The 27,415-nt window shown below is 37.0% G+C and overlaps 1 protein-coding gene across 1 annotated transcript; it reads right to left on the minus strand.

Moving 5' to 3' along the window:
• Positions 1 to 3,045: 3,045 nt before the first annotated feature.
• Positions 3,046 to 27,381, minus strand: LOC113492498. Its single transcript, XM_026869974.1, has 8 exons — positions 27,085 to 27,381; positions 26,465 to 26,722; positions 21,806 to 22,003; positions 7,948 to 21,718; positions 7,650 to 7,773; positions 5,194 to 5,372; positions 4,737 to 4,853; positions 3,046 to 4,447 (listed from the first exon to the last, which is right to left on the minus strand). Exons 1-8 carry the CDS (start codon positions 27,256 to 27,258, stop codon positions 4,302 to 4,304), a joined length of 14,967 nt encoding a protein of 4,988 aa, XP_026725775.1. The 5' UTR covers positions 27,259 to 27,381; the 3' UTR covers positions 3,046 to 4,301.
• Positions 27,382 to 27,415: the final 34 nt, after the last annotated feature.

A 27,415-nucleotide genomic window follows, 5' to 3' on the forward strand; every position in this document is an offset into this window, starting at 1 on the left:
CCTGTGTCGCGAGACCCCCTTGCACTTGACCGTTTTTTATACATATTTCTTGTAGCAAGAGAAAAAGTAAAACAAGATCTTCATAAAATATATTTATTTCAATTAAAAAAATTTATCAAATATGCTTAAAAAGTATTATATCAAAATCGTTTGCTTAGATTCTAATTATATTAAAGAAATTAAATTGGTATTCATGAGCATTTTGTTAATACATACAATTTTAAGATTAAAAAGAATTTAAATGAGTACAGTAGGTACCAAAACAACAACCAAAAATATGTCACAAATGAAGAAAAAAGTAACATAGAGCTCTTAGAAACTAATTAAATATTCATGAACGATGATTACACTACAATAATGGCCGAATACTGAAGCGTCAATCAATTTTCAAAAGCAGTTAAGTTTAGGCTACCTCTATCACACAAAGACATAAGGTTCAGTATAATAAGGTCAGTTGCGATTCAGTATTCGTAAGTAAATAATATTAGGGTAGAGCCTATTCCTTGTATAACTCCTCAGGGCCCCGATTCTGCTATTTACAATGGCCGATGAATGAATGGCAGTTGGATTTAATTTGTAATTATTCCTATTTTCTTAAACAGTTTGCGAATATAATAATTGGAAGTTAATTGTATTGACCTTGAGTGTACAGTCCCGTACTGAATTTCCAATTATTGTATAGAAAAATTCTTAAGAGAATACGAAAATTGTCATTTTAAGACCAATTTCAATCATTCATCGGACACTGTAAATAGCAGAATTGGGGCCCTGGTGGAGGTGTTTCCCTGCTTCTCTATCACTAACCCTCTAAATAAGACGGTTGCTAGCTGCTCTTCCCTTTTGACAAAGTGACATTTCTACAATCGTAAACGTTAATAAATAACGCTTAAATGAATAAAAATTACATTTCAATAATGTCACGTGATTTTAGACCTGTAAATTCTCAACATTTGAGCAATTTTTAGTGACGTAAAGGCGCAGCGATTGTAGAAATCTCGCTTAGGTATAGGTAGGTAGGTACATCAACAACTCAAATGGTTTTATTAGGCACACAATCAAAAGGTAATACCAACATACGCGCTGTTTTAAAGTATATATAGGATGTGTTAAGTATGTAGAATTGTGAAATAAAAAAATAAATAGATTTAATGGTCAAAAGAAAGCGAAATTTAAAGTCTCTTCACTGTCAGTGTCAACAATTTATTTCCAAGGACATTAAAAACACTTGAATAAACACAATTACTATCGAATATTAATATTAATTTGACTACGGTACACAATTTAAGGCACTTTATACATCGAGGAACCGAAGACCAACAAAATATGAACAAGCTATAATGAAAACAATAACATGAATGTGATAACAGGTTAAAAAATGATTGTACATAAGATCAGTGGACCGCATAAAATAAATATTATTGAAATTCTGGGAGGGTAATCTCTTTTCTGTAGAAGAAATATGAGTTGAAAGGCCAGTGTAGTAAAATTGACAAAACGAATCTTCGACTCAAAGCAGATTTGAAATATGTAGAGAGTGAAGTTCAATTTCGAGAACATTTTAACGAGTCTTTTATGAACCAAAAAAGGAAATAAAAAAACGTATTTCGATATTTAACATTGGGGAGTTGTTATAATATTGTCATTAAAAATGAAATATGTTATAAGATAGCTTTTTTGTCTGTAATAAGTTAACGCGTCTATAAATTAATGAAAACAATTTAAATGTAGAATCAGAATCAAAATAATAAAAACACATGTTTTATAATAATATAATATGAACTTCTTTTTTAATCAAATACACAAAATAATATAAATAAAATATTTAAATTACTAAGAAAATTAATATAATTTAACTATAATTCATAATATATTTAAAATTTAATTAATAAACGCATTCTTGATAGCAACACAATAATGAGGCGCAAATATTAAAAGGCGTATTTAGTTTTATGTTTTGCTACACTATCAATCCTACAAATTGCTTGCTGTAGCAGAAAATTAGACTTCTTATCAATATTATAATCTTAGGGCTTCAGAAACAAACCCAGCCCATATAGCTATAGATTAAAAATAGAAATATAATGATCACCTAGCCACACAACTATGTTGGAATCGACTTTCGGGGTAACCGGATACAGCTAAGTACCATGTTGAAAGGAGCGACTACCTATCTGAGCTCCTCAGCCCAGTTACCTGGGCATCACAATACTCCTTAGTAAGACAGGTTTACTAACTTCAGACTAGCTGTAACGACTGTCAAAGATGTATAAAGAACAGCCGGGATTCTCACTATATATCACAGCAAGAATATATAATATAAGTGACTTATTCACTGTCAAAACCACTAAACTCGTTTTGTGTAAGACAAAGGTTTTGTTAAGTGACGTTAAATAAATAAATAATAGCTATGTAAGGTAATCAATTGGTGACGGCTATTGTGAATAAAATAATGTAACATCTGTATAGTTAGCAAAAGAAGTCAGATTATGAGTAGTAATATGTACCATTATTTTTTCTGTTTGTAAAGAAATATAATATAATATGTTTAGTTTGTTTATTGGTTACCTATTAGCATAATAGCAGCTCATTAATTTAATTGTGTAATTGTTTTAATCCGACTTCTGTTGCGAACCGTACTATCGGCCAAATACAGTAGTCATGTTTAAACAAACAAAAAAAAAGGAAGTTCAAGAAAAGTCTAATAGTATTTATTATTATACAAATATCAATAAAAAAAACTGTTACATAAATAACAGGTGGTATTAAAGTCAATATGAACATGTATTTATAACTTTATGAATATAAATAACAAATACATTTGGGAGGGCTATCTCTTTGCCAAAGTAAGGCACGGCCATTCAACGTGACAATAATAAAGGTGTATTTTATTATAGTTTGTAAAAAGCATATTATTTTATTTAACTTTAATATATAAAATTATTCATGCCTTGCAAGTCTAGAACTACACAATTTGTTATAAGCAGGAAAACACAATAGTTTAAATAAGGTGTTACTGCAAATTGTATTTTGTTAAATCGTGTCGTATTTTAGCCATTATTTACATAACTTGTGCAAATTCTAAAGAGTCAATCGCATTAGAGCTTGGCGACTATCGACATGTGACGAATACCGTGACATCACTCACAAGCAATTAAGAAAAACAAATAATTATTTTATATTTGATTGTTAGGTGAATCTAAATAATTTGTTACGGGTGTAATTGTGGCTTTTAATGCGTATAATATCACTTATTGTGATAAATATTTTAGATTTTTATATTTATGAGCATTTAAGCTGAGTACTTCTGATAAATGAAATGTTAACTACTAACTTGGTGGGGATGTTTGGCTGGCAAGGAATTTTGAACTTTAACGAAAGTGTGTTAATGTAAAAATTAATTTGCATTCAGTCACTTTCGTTTTCTATCATAGATCAAATGAAAACAATAATTGAATTGTTATGTATTATGATTTTATATGCGTCTGATTTTGCTTTTACAAAACAATCAAAGTTGTAATTTAGTATTTATTAATCAAAGAGTCCATCGATAGTATTTTATCTTGTGTTTTATATCACAAATACTTAATACGAAAACATTGTCTCTATACTAAGTACATTTATCTTGCGTTAGGTATTTTATCTAAAGGGGATGTTAGGGATCATTACAACATAATATAATAAAGAAGTTATAAAACAATGATAACACAAGTTCACGTGGTCCCTTTTATCATTTCGGAAATGGATTATAATTAAGTCTATTTTTATTTTTATAAAACTGCGTGAAGTTAATCTATACTTAGACTATAGCTTACAACCCATGTATTTACAACCTTTCTATAAGGCTCGGCTTGCGTTGTCTCTTGATAAGAGTCCTAACAAACTAATCGATTTTGGAAGAGAGTGGATGAGGTCAGAACGTCATAAGCTTTCTTTAAACTTTACTTAAGTACAATATATAACAATAAATTAAAATATAGATGAAGTTGAACTACGTTTACGCTATGACACTTATCGGCTGACTCTGTAATACACTCGCTATACTTGGCCATCGATCGTAGTAGGTCTACGTCTTTTAAGTAAAAGGCACAGAAAGGATGTTAGTAAAAGACAACAATACTTACAGTTATTTTGTGACAATGTTAAGCTGAGTGCATGTTAGGGCTCAATATAGCGTCATAGTTTAAACTTGTGTTAACAATAAGCATTTTTAAAGTATTAAGACAGTGGTGCCATCTACATTAAGGAAGCTCTGCCTTGGTTTCACAGGACATACTTATTGGTGTCGCTTTTCGGTGTGGGGTCTATATAACCGCACTGCTTGCCATCTGATTGACTCCGCAGGTGCCGTCGCCGCGGTACACGCGGTAGTAACCCTGTTCGCCCCACGACTTGCCCCAAGAATTCTTGACTATCCAGTAAGGCAGGCGCTTGTGGAACAGCGGGTAGTCTGAAAGAGATTATAGATTTAGGATGATGTAGAAATGCTAGATGGAGATTTGAGCAAACTTCCTAAATAAAGTTAGAAAAAATTTAAACGACGGAGCTTGCACGATAAGACATTCTATCTTTGATGGCCATATCAGAACAGATGACGCCTTTTTAGGTCTATAACTTGAGTACTTATTTATACATTACATTTGTAATAATGAAATAAGGATGAGATTTGCTTGACACGAATTCTTTATGTGACCCATCTGCTTGAGCATATCGTTTTAGATTTAGATAATGATTCTCACCCTTAACGCCATATCCAACGATGAGCACACCGTGGTCTAAGTTTGTGGGGTTGCAGAGCATCTTCCAAGGATGCGATATACCGCCCATGTAGAACTGCATCGCGTTCGCGTTTATACCTGTACGACAAAAAAATATGAACTCGAATACCATGGTAAACACTTCAAACCGTTGACTGTATGTGCAATATTCAGATATGGTTGAGTCGACGAGAATTTTGAAAAGTTTGTGAAAACACGCAAAATGAAAGCTGAATGTAAAACTAATACTTATTCATCTTGTGATATAGGTATAAAGTGAGTATGTGTTAAAATGACTATAGACCGCCATTATAATATAAGCAGATATTCTGATGGACGTCGGACCGGTACCGAGTAATTCGCGAGTAAATAGTTATTTACGAGTAAATTACGATGAATCTGTGAACTCATTATAATAATTATGGTGACGACTGCTCACCGATAGATATCGGTCCGTTGTGCACGAGCCACTGCGCCATGCCCGTCTCGTTGGTGGTGATGTTGACTGCGCCGCTGATCTGGACCTTCGCTAGAGTCTTGTTGAACGAGCACTTGTCATCCTCGCCTTCGTACGGGTAGTCTATCTCCAACTCCAACCCTCCAAGTTGTTCTATAGCTCTGGACATAATAATAGAAATTGTTAAGAATTTTGATAGTAATTGTCGAAAGAATGATTCATTATTAAATGATGTAACGGTTTACTCACGCGTATTTATATGTAGACGCGGCGGGATCGCGAGTCGAACTGTTCGACTCGCGATCCCGCCGCGTCTGCTCATGATTAAGGACTCTTCTTTTCATCAACTAGATGTTACCCACCCGCAACAAATCGAAAATGATCACACGAGAACATAAAATCGGGATAAAACCTACCCTATGTGCTAATCCTGTTTATAAACTATCTGTGTCTCAAGTTTCGTTTAAATCCGTTTAGTGATTTTTGCGTGAAAGAGTAACAATCATCCATGTAGTAGGATAGTAGGATTTTTTATGTACCTACTTGAGTAACGGTAAACAGTCATATGTAATTGTACACAAACAAATAAACCACTGCTTAAAACAGAGATTTAATTACATTGGTAATCGTTATTGTCGTTTGTATATATTGGTTTATTTTGATACTGAGTTGTCAAACAAAAATATTAAAAAAAACACATCAAGATTGTTTATCTTTAGTTAAATACCTAACCAAGTGAAGTTTATGTGCTACACAAATAATTTAAATATATAAAATATCCGTATGTATCAAAAGATCGTTGTCACAGAATTAGATTATAATCATGCTACTTAGGTAACCTAATACCGTGCTACAATCCTGGCAACATATATAACACGCAACATGTTGCGCGGTTTTTCGCTTTCGTCGTTTTGACATTTGTACATGGCTAATTAAAATTGCACTTATAATAAATTATAACTGATCAAACACATTTCAGTGACCCAGTAATACGTAAAATTACACAAATAATTGTTTGAAAGCATTGCAGGCGACATTACTTTTAATATACATACATTTTTCAAAACAAACAATCATAATTGAAAATTTGCAACAGTTCCAGTGCGGAGTAAACGTGACATTCAAGTTAATGTTTATTGTTATCAGATGTTATTTACGGATTTAAATTAACTTTAATTTATATACTGCTTTATATAGGTATACACGTGCTTATGTTATACGTTTTTGGAGACAGTAGCACAAATTTTCGTCTTGATAGCGATCAATGCGTCACATGTTTATCTCTTTCTTTTAGATGTTAGCCGTAATTGATATAACGAAGTTTAAATTGTACGCTTACCTAGGTTTAGGCACAGGAAGCCATTTTAATTATTTTTCTCTCATACGAACCTTTTAGGCGATTGAATTAATATCAATAGGGTATGTGACTAAAAATATCTGTTTAGTCCGTCAGACAGATTTCCGAAAACTATTCAGTGGCAATTCAGTGATTTAAAATTTGTTGTGACGTCACATACCAGTACGTTTTTTTATAGCAATGATGATGAGTGATGCTTTAGCCCCCGCTAGCAAACTTGTGCGAACAAAGAGCTTTTTACTTTTTCATGATGTGATCAAATGAAAAATACATATAAATACGTATATTACGGACTGTACAGATTTATATTATGAGATTTAGTTAAATACCCTATTGCCTTAACGCCGAATAAAGCATAGAGAGGATTTTTTGAAAATAGTGCATCCTACTACTATTATAAAGGCGAAAGTTTGTAGGTATGGATGTATGGATGTTTGTTACTCTTTCACGTAAAAACTACTGAATGGATTTGAATGAAACTTTACCACAATATAGCTTATACATCAGAATAATACATAGGCTACAATTTTTGAGGTTTCTAATGTAAGGTCGTAAAAGAACACATTTTTTGCGCTTACATTGCAAACGCTGACTGAATCCTACAAGATAGATAGAAGGCAGATAGATAGATAGATAGAAGGCAGGTATAAATTATAACTTATATCTTCTAACCACGCGGACGAAGTCGCGGGCAACAGCTAGTAAAACTATAATTCAACCAATACCTTCAACGCATTATGGAATGCAAATTAATGATATGAATATGAAACCGTTCGTGTAAAGAAACTGGCGGTAGAGATATGACAATATTAATAGCATAAATGCGAAAAACGCAATAAAAGTTTTCATATGTTTTAATATGGGTCATCCGCCACACATGCTTTCCCGTAAAACATAATCAACAATGAAACCAAAGCACCCAGAAGAACTCAAATACGTTTTTTTTTTTCACGGAAACGATTGACAGACTTGGAAACCGCAATCAAATAAATCAGATATACTCAATATGAAGATTAGCAAAAAAATAATAATAAAACTACTTCCCTTCACTGCCAACGATAAAATAGTTTTATCAAAATACCTGTAAGCATTGTCGGGAAGACCACCGTTACAACCGTTGTCCAACTTATCGCAGTCCACCAACTCCTGCTCAGAGAGTGACACGAGCTGACCAGACTGCATTTTCCATTGACCTTCAATATTCCCTGAAACAAAATATGTCATTCTCATATACAAAGTTTTAATGTAGGTATTGTTATCAATTCAATCGATTAGCTGAAATCGAGAGAGAAGAACTGATGAAAGATATATATATTTATATATTGAAGTACAGTAATTCTACTCAGTAAGTCTAACCTTTTCTCTCGGACAAAACTTACCAGTAACACTGAATGCCCAACAGCTGCCACACGATCCTTGATCCTTTACATCAGTAACTGCATCATATTCCCTCCAATCAAAGTTTTCAGGAATTTTTATGTTTGGTATATCAGCTTTCTTTATAGGAACCTGATTAGCGTCTCTAAGATCAGTTTTTAAACCCATATATCTTGTACTAAATTCTTCATACGTTAAATCTGTAAACCGAGTCACCCCATATGTGGCTGTACCTTTTTCATAAACATTAAACTCGTGTATTTTCTTAATGTTGGCTTTAAAAATTTCAAATCGTTTTTGCATTTGAGAATAATCGTTTACATAACTCGGACTGTAGGTTGTCAAAAAGTTATAGAACAAGTGTTCAGCCTGCACATGGTGGTATAGGTCATGCGTTGCACCTTCTTGATAGTCGCATGACACTCGGAAATTAGGTGGATGATCAGTCCATGGTCGAATCCATACATTAACCCGACAAAACTTATTTAAACCTAAATCATTTTCCAGTTTACAATCAGTTTGTTCACTTAATGCAACACAATCCGTAAATCCGACCTCAACTTTCATTCTGTAGTGTAAACCAGCAACAACTTGCTTTTCTAATGAAAATATTCTTACAATTTTCTGCTTTTTGGGATGAGGATATTTGGCTTCAATATGTTTTAACGCTTCTTTAGCTAACTGGGTAGCCATTTCAGCACTGTCAAATTCGATATGAGTTTCTAAAGGCGTCTCATCGTCTACGCAATTAACATCTATATTTCTCCCATTGTTAATCCACAATCTTTCAAAAATTTGAGCCACACAACGTCTCCTGGGCAGGTGTTCAATAAAATCGCAACTAGTAATGTTTTCAATCCATTCATATTTTAAACAAGAAGTATAGCCAACGTCAAAATCTATAGTTGTAACTTTGCCAGTGGTTAATTTAGTCGAGTGGCTGTTTATTTGAAGGACTCTTTGTTTATATCGATGTAACGATGACATTTCTAACTTTTCTAAAGACTCTGCTACTAAATTTTGAATTTCTAAATTGTCAGCAGTTACATCTGCAGTTACATTAGCCAATCCTGTAGGAGATCTTCTACTTCGAGTTGGTCGTGGACACTTAGCATCAATGGCGTTAATCGTTCGCGTTTCAGCCTCCATCCATATAAATGAATAGCATGCTCTTGCTGGTATTGTGCTATCAATGAAACATTGAAAAGGATTTTTATTGAGATCGGCATTTTTCGAACAGTTCGTAGACGCAATAATAAAGTTCATCTTAATCGGAATTTTTGAATCAAGAGATGGTATAACCTGGGGTTCTCCTTGATGAATCAGTTTAAATTGGTTATCAGGAGATCGTTCAATACCTTCGATAGATAATTTTAATAATTCGGGTATATTTAAAGCTGTAAGCGAAGCAAAATCCTCGTCGGTATCACACGTAACCGACACATGTCTAACTACCAGTTCATCATCAGGAGAAGGCCAGAGTCTTGCCAAACATAATTTGTGATCTAAACCATTCATTTCCTCGCAATCGTGGAGATTAACATCTATGTGGTGCCGTAGACAATAGGTTTCCGCTAATTCAATGTACATACGAATTGTCGGCGTTTGCATTTGAACACTGTTTTGTACAGCATGTATAGTGACTAATTTATGCAAGTTATTAGAACCTGATTGATCATTGACGTGCTGAACAGCACGGTCCGCGTAATAAAAAGTAATATCTTCATCTAAATCATCTTCATCACCAGTTTGTCTCACGTTCCTAACACCAATGTCACGTTTGTACTTTTTAATTTTACTCAGTTTTTTACAAGTAATTTTTATGTCTTTCTCGACATTTAGCCAGGGTCGGTCCCTAATATTAGCAGTACAATGTATGACAATTACTGGTAGCTTAACTTTACACGTTTCGTTAGAACTCCTTGTCTCATTTCGCAAACAATTCGTAGGTGACATTGAGAACTCCAATTTTATTATATTACCATCCGCTAGGTGTTCGCTTACACTATGCACTTCAGTTACCTCATGCACATACTTTCTATTCGATGCAGCCAAATACTTTTCTGATGCCTCTTCAGCTAAAACTTTAAACTTATTTTCATTCGAATTTTCTTTCGTGGAAAGTCTTAGAATATCATCAAGAGCGCTAACATCAGACTCATATTCATCAAAATCATTAGTATCGGCTCCATTACACTGGACATCAATCTCTTTCTTTTTTAACCACGGCCTGTCCCAGATTTCCGCATGACAGTACAAAATAAAACCCTCTACAACTTTACATTTATGCAAATGTACTCTTGTAACATTAGCAGAACAAGTTGTTGGAGCAGCAGTAAAATCAATCTTATATTTAATACCAGAAACAACTCGAGTTACAACACGTTTTACTTCGAGGACCTTATGATGGGTAAAGTTTTTTATTTGATACTTCCGTAAAGACTCTTCGGCAAGCAATTTGTATTCCGCTTTATGAGCATCTTGCTCTTGACTTTGCCCGCGAAATTGTTTGTTAGTAACCGCATTTTCCATTAGTTCATTGACTTCTGTTGATCGCTTTCTTCTACCATTTTTCTCCATTTTTCTCCCATTGGACGGTGCAGTACTCGCCACACAATTCACTGTTATTTCTTTCTTGTTGAGCCACGGTTGCTCCCATACTTCAGAATGACATTCTTGTACATTCTGATTCTGTCCGTTAGAAATGACGTAGTCAAGGCGCGTCAATGTTCCAGAGACCACCTGCGTCGTTACTTTGACGACTCGATCTACTTTGTGAAATTCCGTGATTGCGTTCTCTTTCAAATATTTTTGCAAAGATTCATCAGCCAGTGCTTTGTACTGAGGGTCATTGGGGTTTTGTTCCATCAGGCCACCTGGCAATGGATTATTACGTTTTACTCGTTGACCGAGCACCGCACAGTTCACTGTTATTTCTTTCTTGTTGAGCCACGGTTGCTCCCACACTTCAGAATGACATTCTTGTACATTCAGATTCTGTTCGTTAGAAATGACGTAGTCGAGGCGCGTCAATGTTCCAGAGACCACCTGCGTCGTTACTTTGACGACTCGATCTACTTTGTGAAATTCCGTGATTGCCTTTTCTTTCAAATACTTTTGCAATGATTCGTCAGCCAGTGCTCTGTACTGAGGGTCATTGGGGTTTTGTTCCTTCTGGCCACCAAGAATTGCAGAATCACGTTTTACTCGTTGGCCGAGTACCGCACAGTTCACTGTTATTTCTTTCTTGTTCAGCCACGGTTGCTCCCACACTTCAGAATGACATTCTTGTACATTCAGATTCTGTTCGTTAGAAATGACGTAGTCGAGGCGCGTCAATGTTCCAGAGACCACCTGCGTCGTTACTTTGACGACTCGATCTACTTTGTGAAATTCCGTGATTGCGTTCTCTTTCAAATATTTTTGCAAAGATTCATCAGCCAGTGCTTTGTACTGAGGGTCATTGGGGTTTTGTTCCTTCTGGCCACCAAGAATTGCAGAATCACGTTTTACTCGTTGGCCGAGTACCGCACAGTTCACTGTTATTTCTTTCTTGTTGAGCCACGGTTGCTCCCACACTTCAGAATGACATTCTTGTACATTCTGATTCTGTCCGTTAGAAATGACGTAGTCGAGGCGCGTCAATGTTCCAGAGACCACCTGCGTCGTTACTTTGACGACTCGATCTACTTTGTGAAATTCCGTGATTGCGTTCTCTTTCAAATACTTTTGCAAAGATTCATCAGCCAGTGCTCTGTACTCAGGGTTATTGGGGTTTTGTTCCATCAGACCACCTGGCAATGGATTATTACGTTTTACTCGTTGACCGAGCACCGCACAGTTCACTGTTATTTCTTTCTTGTTGAGCCACGGTTGCTCCCACACTTCAGAATGACATTCTTGTACATTCTGATTCTGTCCGTTAGAAATGACGTAGTCGAGGCGCGTCAATGTTCCAGAGACCACCTGCGTCGTTACTTTGACGACTCGATCTACTTTGTGAAATTCCGTGATTGCGTTCTCTTTCAAATATTTTTGCAAAGATTCATCAGCCAGTGCTTTGTACTGAGGGTCATTGGGGTTTTGTTCCATCAGGCCACCTGGCAATGGATTATTACGTTTTACTCGTTGACCGAGCACCGCACAGTTCACTGTTATTTCTTTCTTGTTGAGCCACGGTTGCTCCCACACTTCAGAATGACATTCTTGTACATTCTGATTCTGTTCGTTAGAAATGACGTAGTCGAGGCGTGTCAATGTTCCAGAGACCACCTGCGTCGTTACTTTGACGACTCGATCTACTTTGTGAAATTCCGTGATTGCGTTCTCTTTCAAATATTTTTGCAAAGATTCATCAGCCAGTGCTTTGTACTGAGGGTCATTGGGGTTTTGTTCCTTCTGGCCACCAAGAATTGCAGAATCACGTTTTACTCGTTGGCCGAGTACCGCACAGTTCACTGTTATTTCTTTCTTGTTGAGCCACGGTTGCTCCCACACTTCAGAATGACATTCTTGTACATTCTGATTCTGTTCGTTAGAAATGACGTAGTCGAGGCGTGTCAATGTTCCAGAGACCACCTGCGTCGTTACTTTGACGACTCGATCTACTTTGTGAAATTCCGTGATTGCGTTCTCTTTCAAATATTTTTGCAAAGATTCATCAGCCAGTGCTTTGTACTGAGGGTCATTGGGGTTTTGTTCCTTCTGGCCACCAAGAATTGCAGAATCACGTTTTACTCGTTGGCCGAGTACCGCACAGTTCACTGTTATTTCTTTCTTGTTGAGCCACGGTTGCTCCCACACTTCAGAATGACATTCTTGTACATTCTGATTCTGTCCGTTAGAAATGACGTAGTCGAGGCGCGTCAATGTTCCAGAGACCACCTGCGTCGTTACTTTGACGACTCGATCTACTTTGTGAAATTCCGTGATTGCGTTCTCTTTCAAATATTTTTGCAAAGATTCATCAGCCAGTGCTCTGTACTCAGGGTTATTGGGGTTTTGTTCCATCAGGCCACCTGGCAATGGATTATTACGTTTTACTCGTTGGCCGAGTACCGCACAGTTCACTGTTATTTCTTTCTTGTTGAGCCACGGTTGCTCCCACACTTCAGAATGACATTCTTGTACATTCTGATTCTGTCCGTTAGAAATGACATAGTCGAGGCGCGTCAATGTTCCAGAGACCACCTGCGTCGTTACTTTGACGACTCGATCTACTTTGTGAAATTCCGTGATTGCGTTCTCTTTCAAATACTTTTGCAAAGATTCATCAGCCAGTGCTCTGTACTCAGGGTTATTGGGGTTTTGTTCCATCAGGCCACCTGGCAATGGATTATTACGTTTTACTCGTTGACCGAGCACCGCACAGTTCACTGTTATTTCTTTCTTGTTTAGCCACGGTTGCTCCCACACTTCAGAATGACATTCTTGTACATTCTGATTCTGTCCGTTAGAAATGACGTAGTCGAGGCGCGTCAATGTTCCAGAGACCACCTGCGTCGTTACTTTGACGACTCGATCTACTTTGTGAAATTCCGTGATTGCGTTCTCTTTCAAATACTTTTGCAAAGATTCATCAGCCAGTGCTCTGTACTCAGGGTTATTGGGGTTTTGTTCCATCAGGCCACCTGGCAATGGATTATTACGTTTTACTCGTTGACCGAGCACCGCACAGTTCACTGTTATTTCTTTCTTGTTGAGCCACGGTTGCTCCCACACTTCAGAATGACATTCTTGTACATTCTGATTCTGTCCGTTGGAAATGACGTAGTCGAGGCGCGTCAATGTTTCAGAGACCACCTGCGTCGTTACTTTGACGACTCGATCTACTTTGTGAAATTCCGTGATTGCGTTCTCTTTCAAATATTTTTGCAAAGATTCATCAGCCAGTGCTCTGTACTCAGGGTTATTGGGGTTTTGTTCCATCAGGCCACCTGGCAATGGATTATTACGTTTTACTCGTTGGCCGAGTACCGCACAGTTCACTGTTATTTCTTTCTTGTTGAGCCACGGTTGCTCCCACACTTCAGAATGACATTCTTGTACATTCTGATTCTGTCCGTTAGAAATGACATAGTCGAGGCGCGTCAATGTTCCAGAGACCACCTGCGTCGTTACTTTGACGACTCGATCTACTTTGTGAAATTTCGTGATTGCGTTCTCTTTCAAATATTTTTGCAAAGATTCATCAGCCAGTGCTTTGTACTGAGGGTCATTGGGGTTTTGTTCCATCAGGCCACCTGGCAATGGATTATTACGTTTTACTCGTTGACCGAGCACCGCACAGTTCACTGTTATTTCTTTCTTGTTGAGCCACGGTTGCTCCCACACTTCAGAATGACATTCTTGTACATTCTGATTCTGTCCGTTAGAAATGACATAGTCGAGGCGCGTCAATGTTCCAGAGACCACCTGCGTCGTTACTTTGACGACTCGATCTACTTTGTGAAATTCCGTGATTGCGTTCTCTTTCAAATATTTTTGCAAAGATTCATCAGCCAGTGCTTTGTACTGAGGGTCATTGGGGTTTTGTTCCATCAGGCCACCTGGCAATGGATTATTACGTTTTACTCGTTGACCGAGCACCGCACAGTTCACTGTTATTTCTTTCTTGTTGAGCCACGGTTGCTCCCACACTTCAGAATGACATTCTTGTACATTCAGATTCTGTTCGTTAGAAATGACGTAGTCGAGGCGCGTCAATGTTCCAGACACCACCTGCGTCGTTACTTTGACGACTCGATCTACTTTGTGAAATTCCGTGATTGCCTTTTCTTTCAAATACTTTTGCAATGATTCGTCAGCCAGTGCTCTGTACTGAGGGTCATTGGGGTTTTGTTCCTTCTGGCCACCAAGAATTGCAGAATCACGTTTTACTCGTTGGCCGAGTACCGCACAGTTCACTGTTATTTCTTTCTTGTTTAGCCACGGTTGCTCCCACACTTCAGAATGACATTCTTGTACATTCTGATTCTGTCCGTTAGAAATGACGTAGTCGAGGCGCGTCAATGTTCCAGAGACCACCTGCGTCGTTACTTTGACGACTCGATCTACTTTGTGAAATTCCGTGATTGCGTTCTCTTTCAAATATTTTTGCAAAGATTCATCAGCCAGTGCTTTGTACTCAGGGTCATTGGGGTTTTGTTCCTCCTGGCCACCAAGAATTGCAGAATCACGTTTTACTCGTTGGCCGAGTACCGCACAGTTCACTGTTATTTCTTTCTTGTTCAGCCACGGTTGCTCCCACACTTCAGAATGACATTCTTGTACATTCAGATTCTGTTCGTTAGAAATGACGTAGTCGAGGCGTGTCAATGTTCCAGAGACCACCTGCGTCGTTACTTTGACGACTCGATCTACTTTGTGAAATTCCGTGATTGCGTTCTCTTTCAAATATTTTTGCAAAGATTCATCAGCCAGTGCTTTGTACTGAGGGTCATTGGGGTTTTGTTCCTTCTGGCCACCAAGAATTGCAGAATCACGTTTTACTCGTTGGCCGAGTACCGCACAGTTCACTGTTATTTCTTTCTTGTTGAGCCACGGTTGCTCCCACACTTCAGAATGACATTCTTGTACATTCTGATTCTGTCCGTTAGAAATGACGTAGTCGAGGCGCGTCAATGTTCCAGAGACCACCTGCGTCGTTACTTTGACGACTCGATCTACTTTGTGAAATTCCGTGATTGCGTTCTCTTTCAAATATTTTTGCAAAGATTCATCAGCCAGTGCTCTGTACTCAGGGTTATTGGGGTTTTGTTCCATCAGGCCACCTGGCAATGGATTATTACGTTTTACTCGTTGGCCGAGTACCGCACAGTTCACTGTTATTTCTTTCTTGTTGAGCCACGGTTGCTCCCACACTTCAGAATGACATTCTTGTACATTCTGGTTCTGTCCGTTAGAAATGACATAGTCGAGGCGCGTCAATGTTCCAGAGACCACCTGCGTCGTTACTTTGACGACTCGATCTACTTTGTGAAATTCCGTGATTGCGTTCTCTTTCAAATACTTTTGCAAAGATTCATCAGCCAGTGCTCTGTACTCAGGGTTATTGGGGTTTTGTTCCATCAGGCCACCTGGCAATGGATTATTACGTTTTACTCGTTGACCGAGCACCGCACAGTTCACTGTTATTTCTTTCTTGTTGAGCCACGGTTGCTCCCACACTTCAGAATGACATTCTTGTACATTCTGATTCTGTCCGTTAGAAATGACATAGTCGAGGCGCGTCAATGTTCCAGAGACCACCTGCGTCGTTACTTTGACGACTCGATCTACTTTGTGAAATTCCGTGATTGCGTTCTCTTTCAAATATTTTTGCAAAGATTCATCAGCCAGTGCTTTGTACTGAGGGTCATTGGGGTTTTGTTCCATCAGGCCACCTGGCAATGGATTATTACGTTTTACTCGTTGACCGAGCACCGCACAGTTCACTGTTATTTCTTTCTTGTTGAGCCACGGTTGCTCCCACACTTCAGAATGACATTCTTGTACATTCAGATTCTGTTCGTTAGAAATGACGTAGTCGAGGCGCGTCAATGTTCCAGAGACCACCTGCGTCGTTACTTTGACGACTCGATCTACTTTGTGAAATTCCGTGATTGCGTTCTCTTTCAAATATTTTTGCAAAGATTCATCAGCCAGTGCTTTGTACTGAGGGTCATTGGGGTTTTGTTCCATCAGGCCACCTGGCAATGGATTATTACGTTTTACTCGTTGACCGAGCACCGCACAGTTCACTGTTATTTCTTTCTTGTTGAGCCACGGTTGCTCCCACACTTCAGAATGACATTCTTGTACATTCAGATTCTGTTCGTTAGAAATGACGTAGTCGAGGCGCGTCAATGTTCCAGAGACCACCTGCGTCGTTACTTTGACGACTCGATCTACTTTGTGAAATTCCGTGATTGCCTTTTCTTTCAAATACTTTTGCAATGATTCGTCAGCCAGTGCTCTGTACTGAGGGTCATTGGGGTTTTGTTCCTTCTGGCCACCAAGAATTGCAGAATCACGTTTTACTCGTTGGCCGAGTACCGCACAGTTCACTGTTATTTCTTTCTTGTTGAGCCACGGTTGCTCCCACACTTCAGAATGACATTCTTGTACATTCAGATTCTGTTCGTTAGAAATGACGTAGTCGAGGCGTGTCAATGTTCCAGAGACCACCTGCGTCGTTACTTTGACGACTCGATCTACTTTGTGAAATTCCGTGATTGCGTTCTCTTTCAAATATTTTTGCAAAGATTCATCAGCCAGTGCTCTGTACTCAGGGTTATTGGGGTTTTGTTCCATCAGGCCACCTGGCAATGGATTATTACGTTTTACTCGTTGACCGAGCACCGCACAGTTCACTGTTATTTCTTTCTTGTTGAGCCACGGTTGCTCCCACACTTCAGAATGACATTCTTGTACATTCTGATTCTGTCCGTTAGAAATGACGTAGTCGAGGCGCGTCAATGTTCCAGAGACCACCTGCGTCGTTACTTTGACGACTCGATCTACTTTGTGAAATTCCGTGATTGCGTTCTCTTTCAAATATTTTTGCAAAGATTCATCAGCCAGTGCTCTGTACTCAGGGTTATTGGGGTTTTGTTCCATCAGGCCACCTGGCAATGGATTATTACGTTTTACTCGTTGGCCGAGTACCGCACAGTTCACTGTTATTTCTTTCTTGTTGAGCCACGGTTGCTCCCACACTTCAGAATGACATTCTTGTACATTCTGATTCTGTCCGTTAGAAATGACATAGTCGAGGCGCGTCAATGTTCCAGAGACCACCTGCGTCGTTACTTTGACGACTCGATCTACTTTGTGAAATTCCGTGATTGCGTTCTCTTTCAAATACTTTTGCAAAGATTCATCAGCCAGTGCTCTGTACTCAGGGTTATTGGGGTTTTGTTCCATCAGGCCACCTGGCAATGGATTATTACGTTTTACTCGTTGACCGAGCACCGCACAGTTCACTGTTATTTCTTTCTTGTTGAGCCACGGTTGCTCCCACACTTCAGAATGACATTCTTGTACATTCTGATTCTGTCCGTTAGAAATGACGTAGTCGAGGCGTGTCAATGTTCCAGAGACCACCTGCGTCGTTACTTTGACGACTCGATCTACTTTGTGAAATTCCGTGATTGCGTTCTCTTTCAAATATTTTTGCAAAGATTCATCAGCCAGTGCTTTGTACTCAGGGTCATTGGGGTTTTGTTCCTCCTGGCCACCAAGAATTGCAGAATCACGTTTTACTCGTTGGCCGAGTACCGCACAGTTCACTGTTATTTCTTTCTTGTTCAGCCACGGTTGCTCCCACACTTCAGAATGACATTCTTGTACATTCAGATTCTGTTCGTTAGAAATGACGTAGTCGAGGCGCGTCAATGTTCCAGAGACCACCTGCGTCGTTACTTTGACGACTCGATCTACTTTGTGAAATTCCGTGATTGCGTTCTCTTTCAAATATTTTTGCAAAGATTCATCAGCCAGTGCTCTGTACTGAGGGTCATTGGGGTTTTGTTCCTTCTGGCCACCAAGAATTGCAGAATCACGTTTTACTCGTTGGCCGAGTACCACACAGTTCACTGTTATTTCTTTCTTGTTGAGCCACGGTTGCTCCCACACTTCAGAATGACATTCTTGTACATTCAGATTCTGTTCGTTAGAAATGACGTAGTCGAGGCGCGTCAATTTTCCAGAGACCACCTGCGTCGTTACTCTGACCACTCGATCTACTTTATGAAATTCCGTGATTGCCTTTTCTTTCAAATACTTTTGCAATGATTCGTCAGCCAGTGTTCTGTACTGAGGGTCATTTGGGTTTTCTTCTGTTTCACCGCCCAATGCTCTCCTTATTCTATATAAATCTTTGTCGGGTGTACAAGTGACATTGATATATTTTCTCTGTAACCAAGGCTGTTCTCTTATTTTTGAAGTGCACTGAAGTCCATTTGATTCTTTGTTTTCTATATCTACGGGAGACACTATAAATTTTATTTCCGTGTTAATTCCTTTATCCCAGTTTACATTTATATTTTCTACACTGACTATCGTATACAAGTCAGACTGATTTTTACTCTGTGTATATTGTTGTAATGATTCTTCCGCTAATTTGATGTATTCGATATAGTTTGGATTATCTTCATTTATTTCAGATTTCCTGAAAATGGTTCCGATAGAATAACAATTCACTGTTACGTTTTTTTTTACAAAGGTATTATTCGAAAATTCTGCATGGCACAAAGTGTCACCATCGTCATTTTCAGAATGAGAAGCCAGAAATTCAATAACGTTTATTCCCGATGGTTTCACGATAGCTTTATCTACAAATGAAACACGAAGAAGCTGTGTTTCTGGGTTGTGTTTCATGTACTCTTGTAAACATTCAACAGCCATTTGCGTTAATTTATAAGCAGGGTCACTGTCGTCATTCATATTTTTGGTCTCATTTGTTTCACAGGCTATATCATAGTCTCTTGATTTAAGCCAATGCTTTTCTAATACATTAGAATGACATTTAATAGTATCACTACTGCTATTGCTTCCTTTGGGAGTTATCATAAAATCAATACTCGTCAATAATCCAGAAACAATTTGAGTAGTAGCTTTTTCAATTTTTACTATTATATAATGTTGCGTTATACCTTTGTCATGACAATATTTACTTAATGACTCAAGCGCTAACTGAGAAAATTTGGGGTCGCTAGCATCATGCTCTTTCACTCCAACAAAACTATTTACTTTTTCTTGTTTTCTTGATTCAATATCGCAAGATACAAAATATTGATTTGATTGCGGCCATCTTTGCTCTAATATTTTCGAATGGCATAGCGTTCTATCATTATAATCAACGACATCGCATTCATTCAACGTGGGACTTCCGTCTTCTTGTAAAACACAATCAGTTGGCGTTATAGTAAAGTCCATTAGAATTAACTTTCCGGAAGCGGCTTTTACTTTAACCCTTTCAACATTAACTACTACATAATGGGTTTTACTAGAAGAAGAGTGTAGAAATCTTTTTAAAGATTCTTGAGCTAATTCTTCATACGACAAGTTTTTCAAATTTTGTTCTTTTTGTTTATCAACATCGTCAATTGACCTTTTTTTCCTTATCTCTCCAATATTATGGGCGTTTTTCACATCATTGCACAAAACTTCAATTTGCTTGCCATCTATGATCCACGACCTATCCCAAATTTGAGCTTTACAAATGCGTAGATTTTCATTTTCAAGCACTTCACAATTTCCTTCATTTTCAGTTGTGCAATTCGTATAACCGACAATAAAATCTAGTTTGGTCAACAATCCAGCCACTATTTGAGTTGATATAGATGTGACATTTACTATTTTTTGTTTGTTGTTCATGTTAGATTGTGTTTCTAAATATTGTATGGCTTCTTGAAGCATTTCATTAATTTTAGGATCATGTAAAGTATCTTTCGAAAAGACAGATTGTGTTTTAGACATTCTCATATCCAGCGGTCTGTCCGTGCAGGTGTAAGTTATTTTCTTTTCTTGTAGCCAATACCTTTCGTGAATTAAAACTTCACATATTTTTGATCCCAAGTGCTCTAATACTGTGCAATTAACTCGTAATGCAGATGGAACGGTTTTGCTGCAATTTAGATTTTCAATAATTATAGAAATCTTAGTCAAAGTTCCAGATGTTGTTTGTGTATTGGCTGCCACGATTTTATTTAGTTTTATAGCATGTGGAGACTTAGACTCTGATTCAATTTTTTTCACAGCTTCTTTAGCAAGTGTCTGGAGTACAGGGTCTTCGAAATATACTTCCTTTATTACCTCTCTTTGGTCTCTTTCTTTGTTACTATTGTAGCAGAATGTATTTAGTATTTGCGGACTGAGTTTATCGGTGCTATCTATAACACCATTACAAATTTCAGATTTACCATCTGTAGATTCACATTCTACTTTATCACAGGGTATTGTAACACGCGCTTGAACATAGATAAAACGTTTAAAATTTTCCTCTTCTTCTTCAGCTTTTATTACTTCCTTTACAACCCTAGTTTTTATGTCTATATCTATCTCATTTAAATAATCTACCATCGCTTGAGCCATTTCGTACACAAATTTTGCATTCTCAATACTATTTCTTATTTTCTGATAATCATCCGCAAGAGATAATACTTGCAAATCGTTGTCATAACTTCTTTTTGCTCTGGGATTTATTCCAGCGGACTCAGTTGACGGTTTAAAACCAGAAAAATCAAAGAAATCTAACATTTCGTCTAATACTTTTTTCTTTTCCTGATTTATACTTTTCACAGATTCAGTTACAGGGATAGAATTTCCACTTTTTTTATTTGCCTCAAGTTTGAAAACATGTTGCTTACTGACATCCTTATCGGACACAGTCCTTTCAAAATTATGACTTGGTACGGTGGCTTCTTCAAAGTGACTACTAGGAATTATTTGTTCTTGAAGTAGTCTTAGTTCCTCTTCAGATAATGTCTTTTGTTGATTAGGCTGACTTTGAAGATCTTTATTATTTTTTACAATTATATCGTCATCTAATCCATGGCTATCGCTCGACAGTTCAGGCAAGACTTCTCCATCGTCACCGTACTGCCATTCTTCAGTACAATTATTAGCAAGAATTGCTCTATAACTCTTGCCGTTCGGTAGCTTGACCCATGGCTTCACAAGAACAGTTATTCTACAAGTTTTAGAAGAAGTACAGCCGTCTGATACTTGTTCACCGCATCTGTTTAATAAAACAGATTGCGTCAGTATATATCTGACACCGTTTACTACCTGAGAAAAAAAAGATAAATGATAACAAGAATTTCAAAAGGGAGTATGAACGGAACATAAAAATCTAATTATTATTGCTATACTGACTTGAACCTGTCTTTCTACATCAAGAACACTGTCCAATGAGTGTTTTACAGACGGCTCATGGAGGTCGAGGTGCCGGATGCCGAGATTCGCAAGATCGCTCACACCTGCAGCTTGCGGATTGACGTGCGTTGCGCAACCGACGCAAGGCGCGTTGGGTTGGTCTCGAGGGATAGCAATGAACTGTTCGCCTGACGTTAACTGCAACAATTTCAAATCTTTACTGCTATTTTCTTGTTCAACAGGTACCTACTAACAAAGCACAATGTGTCTCTTTCGCCTTGATTGATTTGTGTATCAGTATAAAATTTAGTGAAATGTCGTTATCACATCAAGAATTTCTTCTTAAGTAAAATTGTGTATAGTATTTTTTTTAAACCAGTCGTTTACAGAATGTTACCATAGTAGAAGCGAGACGGCGGTCTACGTAAGGCCAAGGAATATTTTCTTTTACACTAAGTAGTCCCGGACTAGGCTGGCAAGATATGGCCGTTTTTCTTTGTGGCATTAGTATTTTATTTGAAGTTAAGCGCCACTGTTGGTACTCCAAATTGAGCCCATACGGTATGACGCAAAAAATATGATCACGATTATATCACGGCTTTTTGATTCCTTTAGCTATTCTTTTTTCATTTATTTTTAAAACAGCTCCCACACTGAGGCATTTAATTCTTGTGTCGCGGGGGGTTTTACAAACATACAAATCACATGCACAATGGCACCCAGATTTAGAACAAGCACTTGTGGATCACATAAATGCGTGTCCTAGGCGGGGATCGAACCCGCGACACGACGTGCACCGTGGTTTTAGCGTGTTGACCACTCCACTATCCGTGCTTCACTTTTTGTTCATGCTCGATATCAGATTCTTAGGGCAGCCAACGTATCATAGCCGTAGTAATTATATCTATTATTTACATGTTAGCTTTAATCGTTATGGAACTTTAATTTCATATGCTAATGGATGTTTCAATCAAAACCTTCATGTTTTCCTGTTGCCAGAATATTGAGCTAATACTAGCTTGATAATATTATTAAGATGTTAATTTTATTCAAAATCTTAATGGGAGTTTTTCGTTAAATAACTAACTGATTTTCAATTTAAACAGTTTTAAGACTCACTAATTATTATGACTTTTGCAGGGATGAAGATATTTTATTATTATTTATTGATTTGAGATTAATATAGTTTACTAAAATGACTTTTTATAAACTGAAAAATACGTTTTTTTTTTTTTGTAAATCTATCTTACGGCCTTAGAAGTTAAATATTCGTATATAGTCATACACCATATTCGGTCCTAAATATCGTCAATAGTATGTAGGTAATGAAGTAATATTGATGAATGAAACCCTAGTTAGAAAATACAAGATTTATAGGTCGAGGCTGTTCAGCTACTGGTGTTGGCGGACATCTTTGTTGTCCCCATCATAGGTAAAAAGAGTAGACATGGTTTGTTTGTTAAAGATATTTTTTTAGCTACTATGTCTATGCAATTGTCACATTCTAAAAGTGAATTATGGTTTACTACCTGAACCCCGAGCTGACAGGTACCTACGTTAAATACAATAGGTTTTTTTACTGCACAGTTTTCGATCAGGTAATTACCATCCTTGATATCGTTAGATGAACTTAATATAATAATACCAGCCTACATACTTCTGACAGCTGGGCACAGGTGTGTTCCCGTATAGGGAAGGTTTGTGCATTGATTACCACGCCAGCTGACTGCGGGTTGGTGACTTCAGATTCCAATAAAATAATTGGAATCCAGGTTATCTCACGACATTTTCCTTTAACGGTGTCAGTGGTATCTTAAAAAACTCAAAAAGTAAGTACAACTTTTGAAAAAGTCACATTAGTATAGCCCGCATTAGGATCGAACCTGCACTTCGTGAACCGCTAAACGTATAGAGAGAAATAAACATAGGTTTGAAGTACACAAGCTGTATAATGGTAACAGCTATATAAAAATCATCACTTAGAATTACCCAGAAGATGCTCCGTTGCCTTTAGAACAATGACGCACCTCTTTTATTAGAAACGCCTATACATATCTACCTATATTTATTTTTCCTGTATACTAGTCAAGTAGTCATTGCGTTATTATTTACGCCTTCAGAAATACTTATTACCTAACCTATAACATTGTTCTGCACGAAGATTCGACGCTACGTATTTACACTAGCGTTAGCCCTCGCGGTTTCACCTGTCTGAATATCGGTGATAGATGCTAAACATCACCCTGCTTTCGACATAATCGTATGATATGAACTACCTCTACAAAAATTATAATCAGTATCGGGCCAGCCGTTTGAAATTGAATGGTTAAACATACATACACGAATACCGGAGAATGAATGGCAACTTGATTAAATTTTAAATTATTCCTTCACTTGAGCATTTTGCCAACACAATAATTGAAAATTCATTATATTAGGCGTGGGTGTTCCGCCCCGTACTGAATTTAAAATTATTTTCATAGAAAAATGTTTCGAATAATAAGTCGTGAAAATTTAATACAATTTCCATTCACTCGTCGGCCATTGTAAATAGCAAAACGGGGACCCTGGTTTTTAACTTTAGTATGAAATGTGATGTGACTAGCGGCGAATCGCGGTTTTAACTGTAGATTTCCCGGTACCGTAAAAGAAGGGAAATACAATAAAGACTCGCTGATGATGCAACTTTACATTAGTGAAACATTTTATTAATTCTGTTCAGTGATTTAGAGACTATTTGTAGCTAATAGCTAATCCATTTACATTCGCAAAAAATATATGATTGAAAGTCATCAAATTATCGAATTGAAGATTAGTTACATTGTTAGGATATCCAAGCAAATAGTCAATCAAAAATAAGGTATATTCCAATAATTTTTGAGCAATTTATAAGGCCTTAAAAATATCGCGTATCTTCCACAAACTTGCGGTTAAGGAGTGCTAAGAAGTTGAGCAGTTGTTCCCTCACAAATCTTACGTTGCGGACGTTTATCAGCACGTCATTATCATACAAAATTTAACAGATATTATTATTTCTTTTTTTTTATTCTTTGATAACGCGTACATATCGGGATCGCCCGACTAGCTTCGGACCCAACCGGCATCATTATAATTTAGGGCTCAGGATGAATCCAAGACGGCGTCCACCTCACGAAAGTTATGATAAAAAATAATACGTGTTTATTTTTAAAAAGATGACACCACAAAAAGATACTTTTCACCTCCAAAATAATTCCTACTTAGTTGAAGACAATAAGAATATGTACGTGAATCTAAATCTGAACCAGTGTGAAGAAAGGCACAATCTGGCACATTTCCAAATTAGTACACACTAAACAATGGTTCCAAATAAGTGTTGTGTTTATTAAACTACACATAGCACATACGCGTGATTGCTGTCTACACTACAAACAAAATTGTTTCTCGATCTTATAGATTACTAGAAAAAATATTAGTTGAGAGCAGAGCATGACATTATGGGCTGTTAAGATCAGAACTGTGTCGGCGCAGTCTTTTATATGGCTTCATAAAGCATTGCATGACACAGTACTATCTCTAAACAATATTATTGTGTTTCTTATAACACAACTCAGGGAATCCTAGTGTGGGGTCTAGGGATATCATTGTACTATTTTGTTCAGGCACAATAAAGATATCTTTTATTTTATTTTTATGTTTTACTAGTTTTTCGCCCGCGGCTTCGCCCGCGTTTAAGTCGGTTATAACGCGTTTCCAACAGAACTCTTCAAAAGTCCGGAATAAAAACTATCCTATGTTCTTTTTCAAGGTCAACTCTATCTCTGTACTAAATTTCATTAAAATCAGTTCAGTGGTTTAGGCGTTAAAGCGTAACAGACAGACAGAGTTACTTTCGGATTGATAATATTAGTAGGGATTTGTTTAACATTTATTTATAAAAATAATAACTGGATAACATGGACTTATATCAATTAGAAAGAAGTTATGCTCTGGACTTAAGTATTTTTTGCCTAAAGCATTGATCAAAGTAAATGAATGTCAAAGATTTAATTTAAAAAGTAATTCGCAGACTCTAAATGTTTACTTGAAACACAATGACATAAACCATAAAAACGATATCCATAAATCTCTAGAATATAGTTTAAAATTCCCAGAACTTCCTTATTGGAGAATTAATAATTATTATTTATGGTCATTAATTACATGCAATAATTTCTCAGTGCCCTTGACATATAAATACAATATTAGGTCAGACCTCATTCACACTTAGTCCACTGTCTTGATAAGTTATCAAACATTCTGAACTTTATAGATGTCTGTGAATACTTTTAGTAAACATTGTTTATTATCAACATAAATACTAGTATGCCAAATATGTAGAAAATATCATTAAAATTACAAATGGGACCAGTTTTTAATGGTCACCATTAATACACATATGATGTTAAATATATTATTATTTTTCTTTCTATTAATTGTAATTATACTTCCAATTAACATGCATTAAAAACTCATTATCTGTGCCTCATCAACTAACTTATTTCATTTTTATCCCAATCCTTCTAATGTATTTTAAAATTTACGAAATGAATGAAGATAAGTCACCTGAAGGATTTGATAAATATTCTTGATGTGATTTTTTATGTTTTATGTATGTATCAAATAGTTGTTATTACTCACAACTGTGTCAGATTGTACTTCATTTTCCAGTTTGATAGGAGTCCTCTCAATCAGTTCCTCTGTGACTTCCCTCCTTGAGGCAGGCTCTCTTGTCTGACTATCAGGAGCCTGGTCTTGGTCCTCACAGTGATTATTCTCCACGGAGAACCCATCCTCTGAGTCTTTAAGCTTAGCTGTACACTTAAACAGCTTCTTGACATCTTGGTTGTTAAGCTCTATAACTTTCAAGTTGGCTACAATTTGATATGAGGAATCATCCTGCAACAAAACAAATAAAATTCATTCACTATTTTAAATGAACATCAAAATCTTATTATTTTCTACTTGAATTATGGTTAATTATGATTTGATATTAGTTGGGTATTTCCTTATAAATACAAGTCATAGACCCTTATTAAATAAATAATTACTTATTCTGTTGTTGAAACAAAGAGAAAAAGATTAAATATATTTTCACAAGATTATTTTAATTTAGTAAAGTAAATATTATTTACAATAAATGTAGTAGTAGTTGCTATGATAACCTCTGATCGTGAAGCTCTCAGATAATGATGACCTCAACAGACAAATTATAAAAATGAATAATTAATAAACATAAAAACCTGTTTTAAAAAACTCACCAGTTGCTCCGCATTCTGCAAAGATCCCTCATCGCACTTAAAAAGCTGGCCCGGTAATTTATTATAGAAGCTTATAAAGCCATTCAATAACTTTTCTTCTTTATCGACACTTATTTCGCACAAACATAAAGAAAATAACAATTGTAAAATTATAAAATTCCTATTATAATTCATGATGAGACCGTCAGCACACCGTCATAGTCGCGCACTAAGTGTGCACAATAGTCAACAAAATTAAAAGTGAAGTGAACACTGCGAGCGACACGAATTACTATTTATTTGTTTACAATACGACACACGAAACGACGAAGACGGACAAACTTTATTTGTT

This window comes from Trichoplusia ni, chromosome 4 (genome assembly GCF_003590095.1).
Source record: "Trichoplusia ni isolate ovarian cell line Hi5 chromosome 4, tn1, whole genome shotgun sequence".
Lineage (NCBI taxonomy): Eukaryota > Metazoa > Arthropoda > Insecta > Lepidoptera > Noctuidae > Trichoplusia > Trichoplusia ni.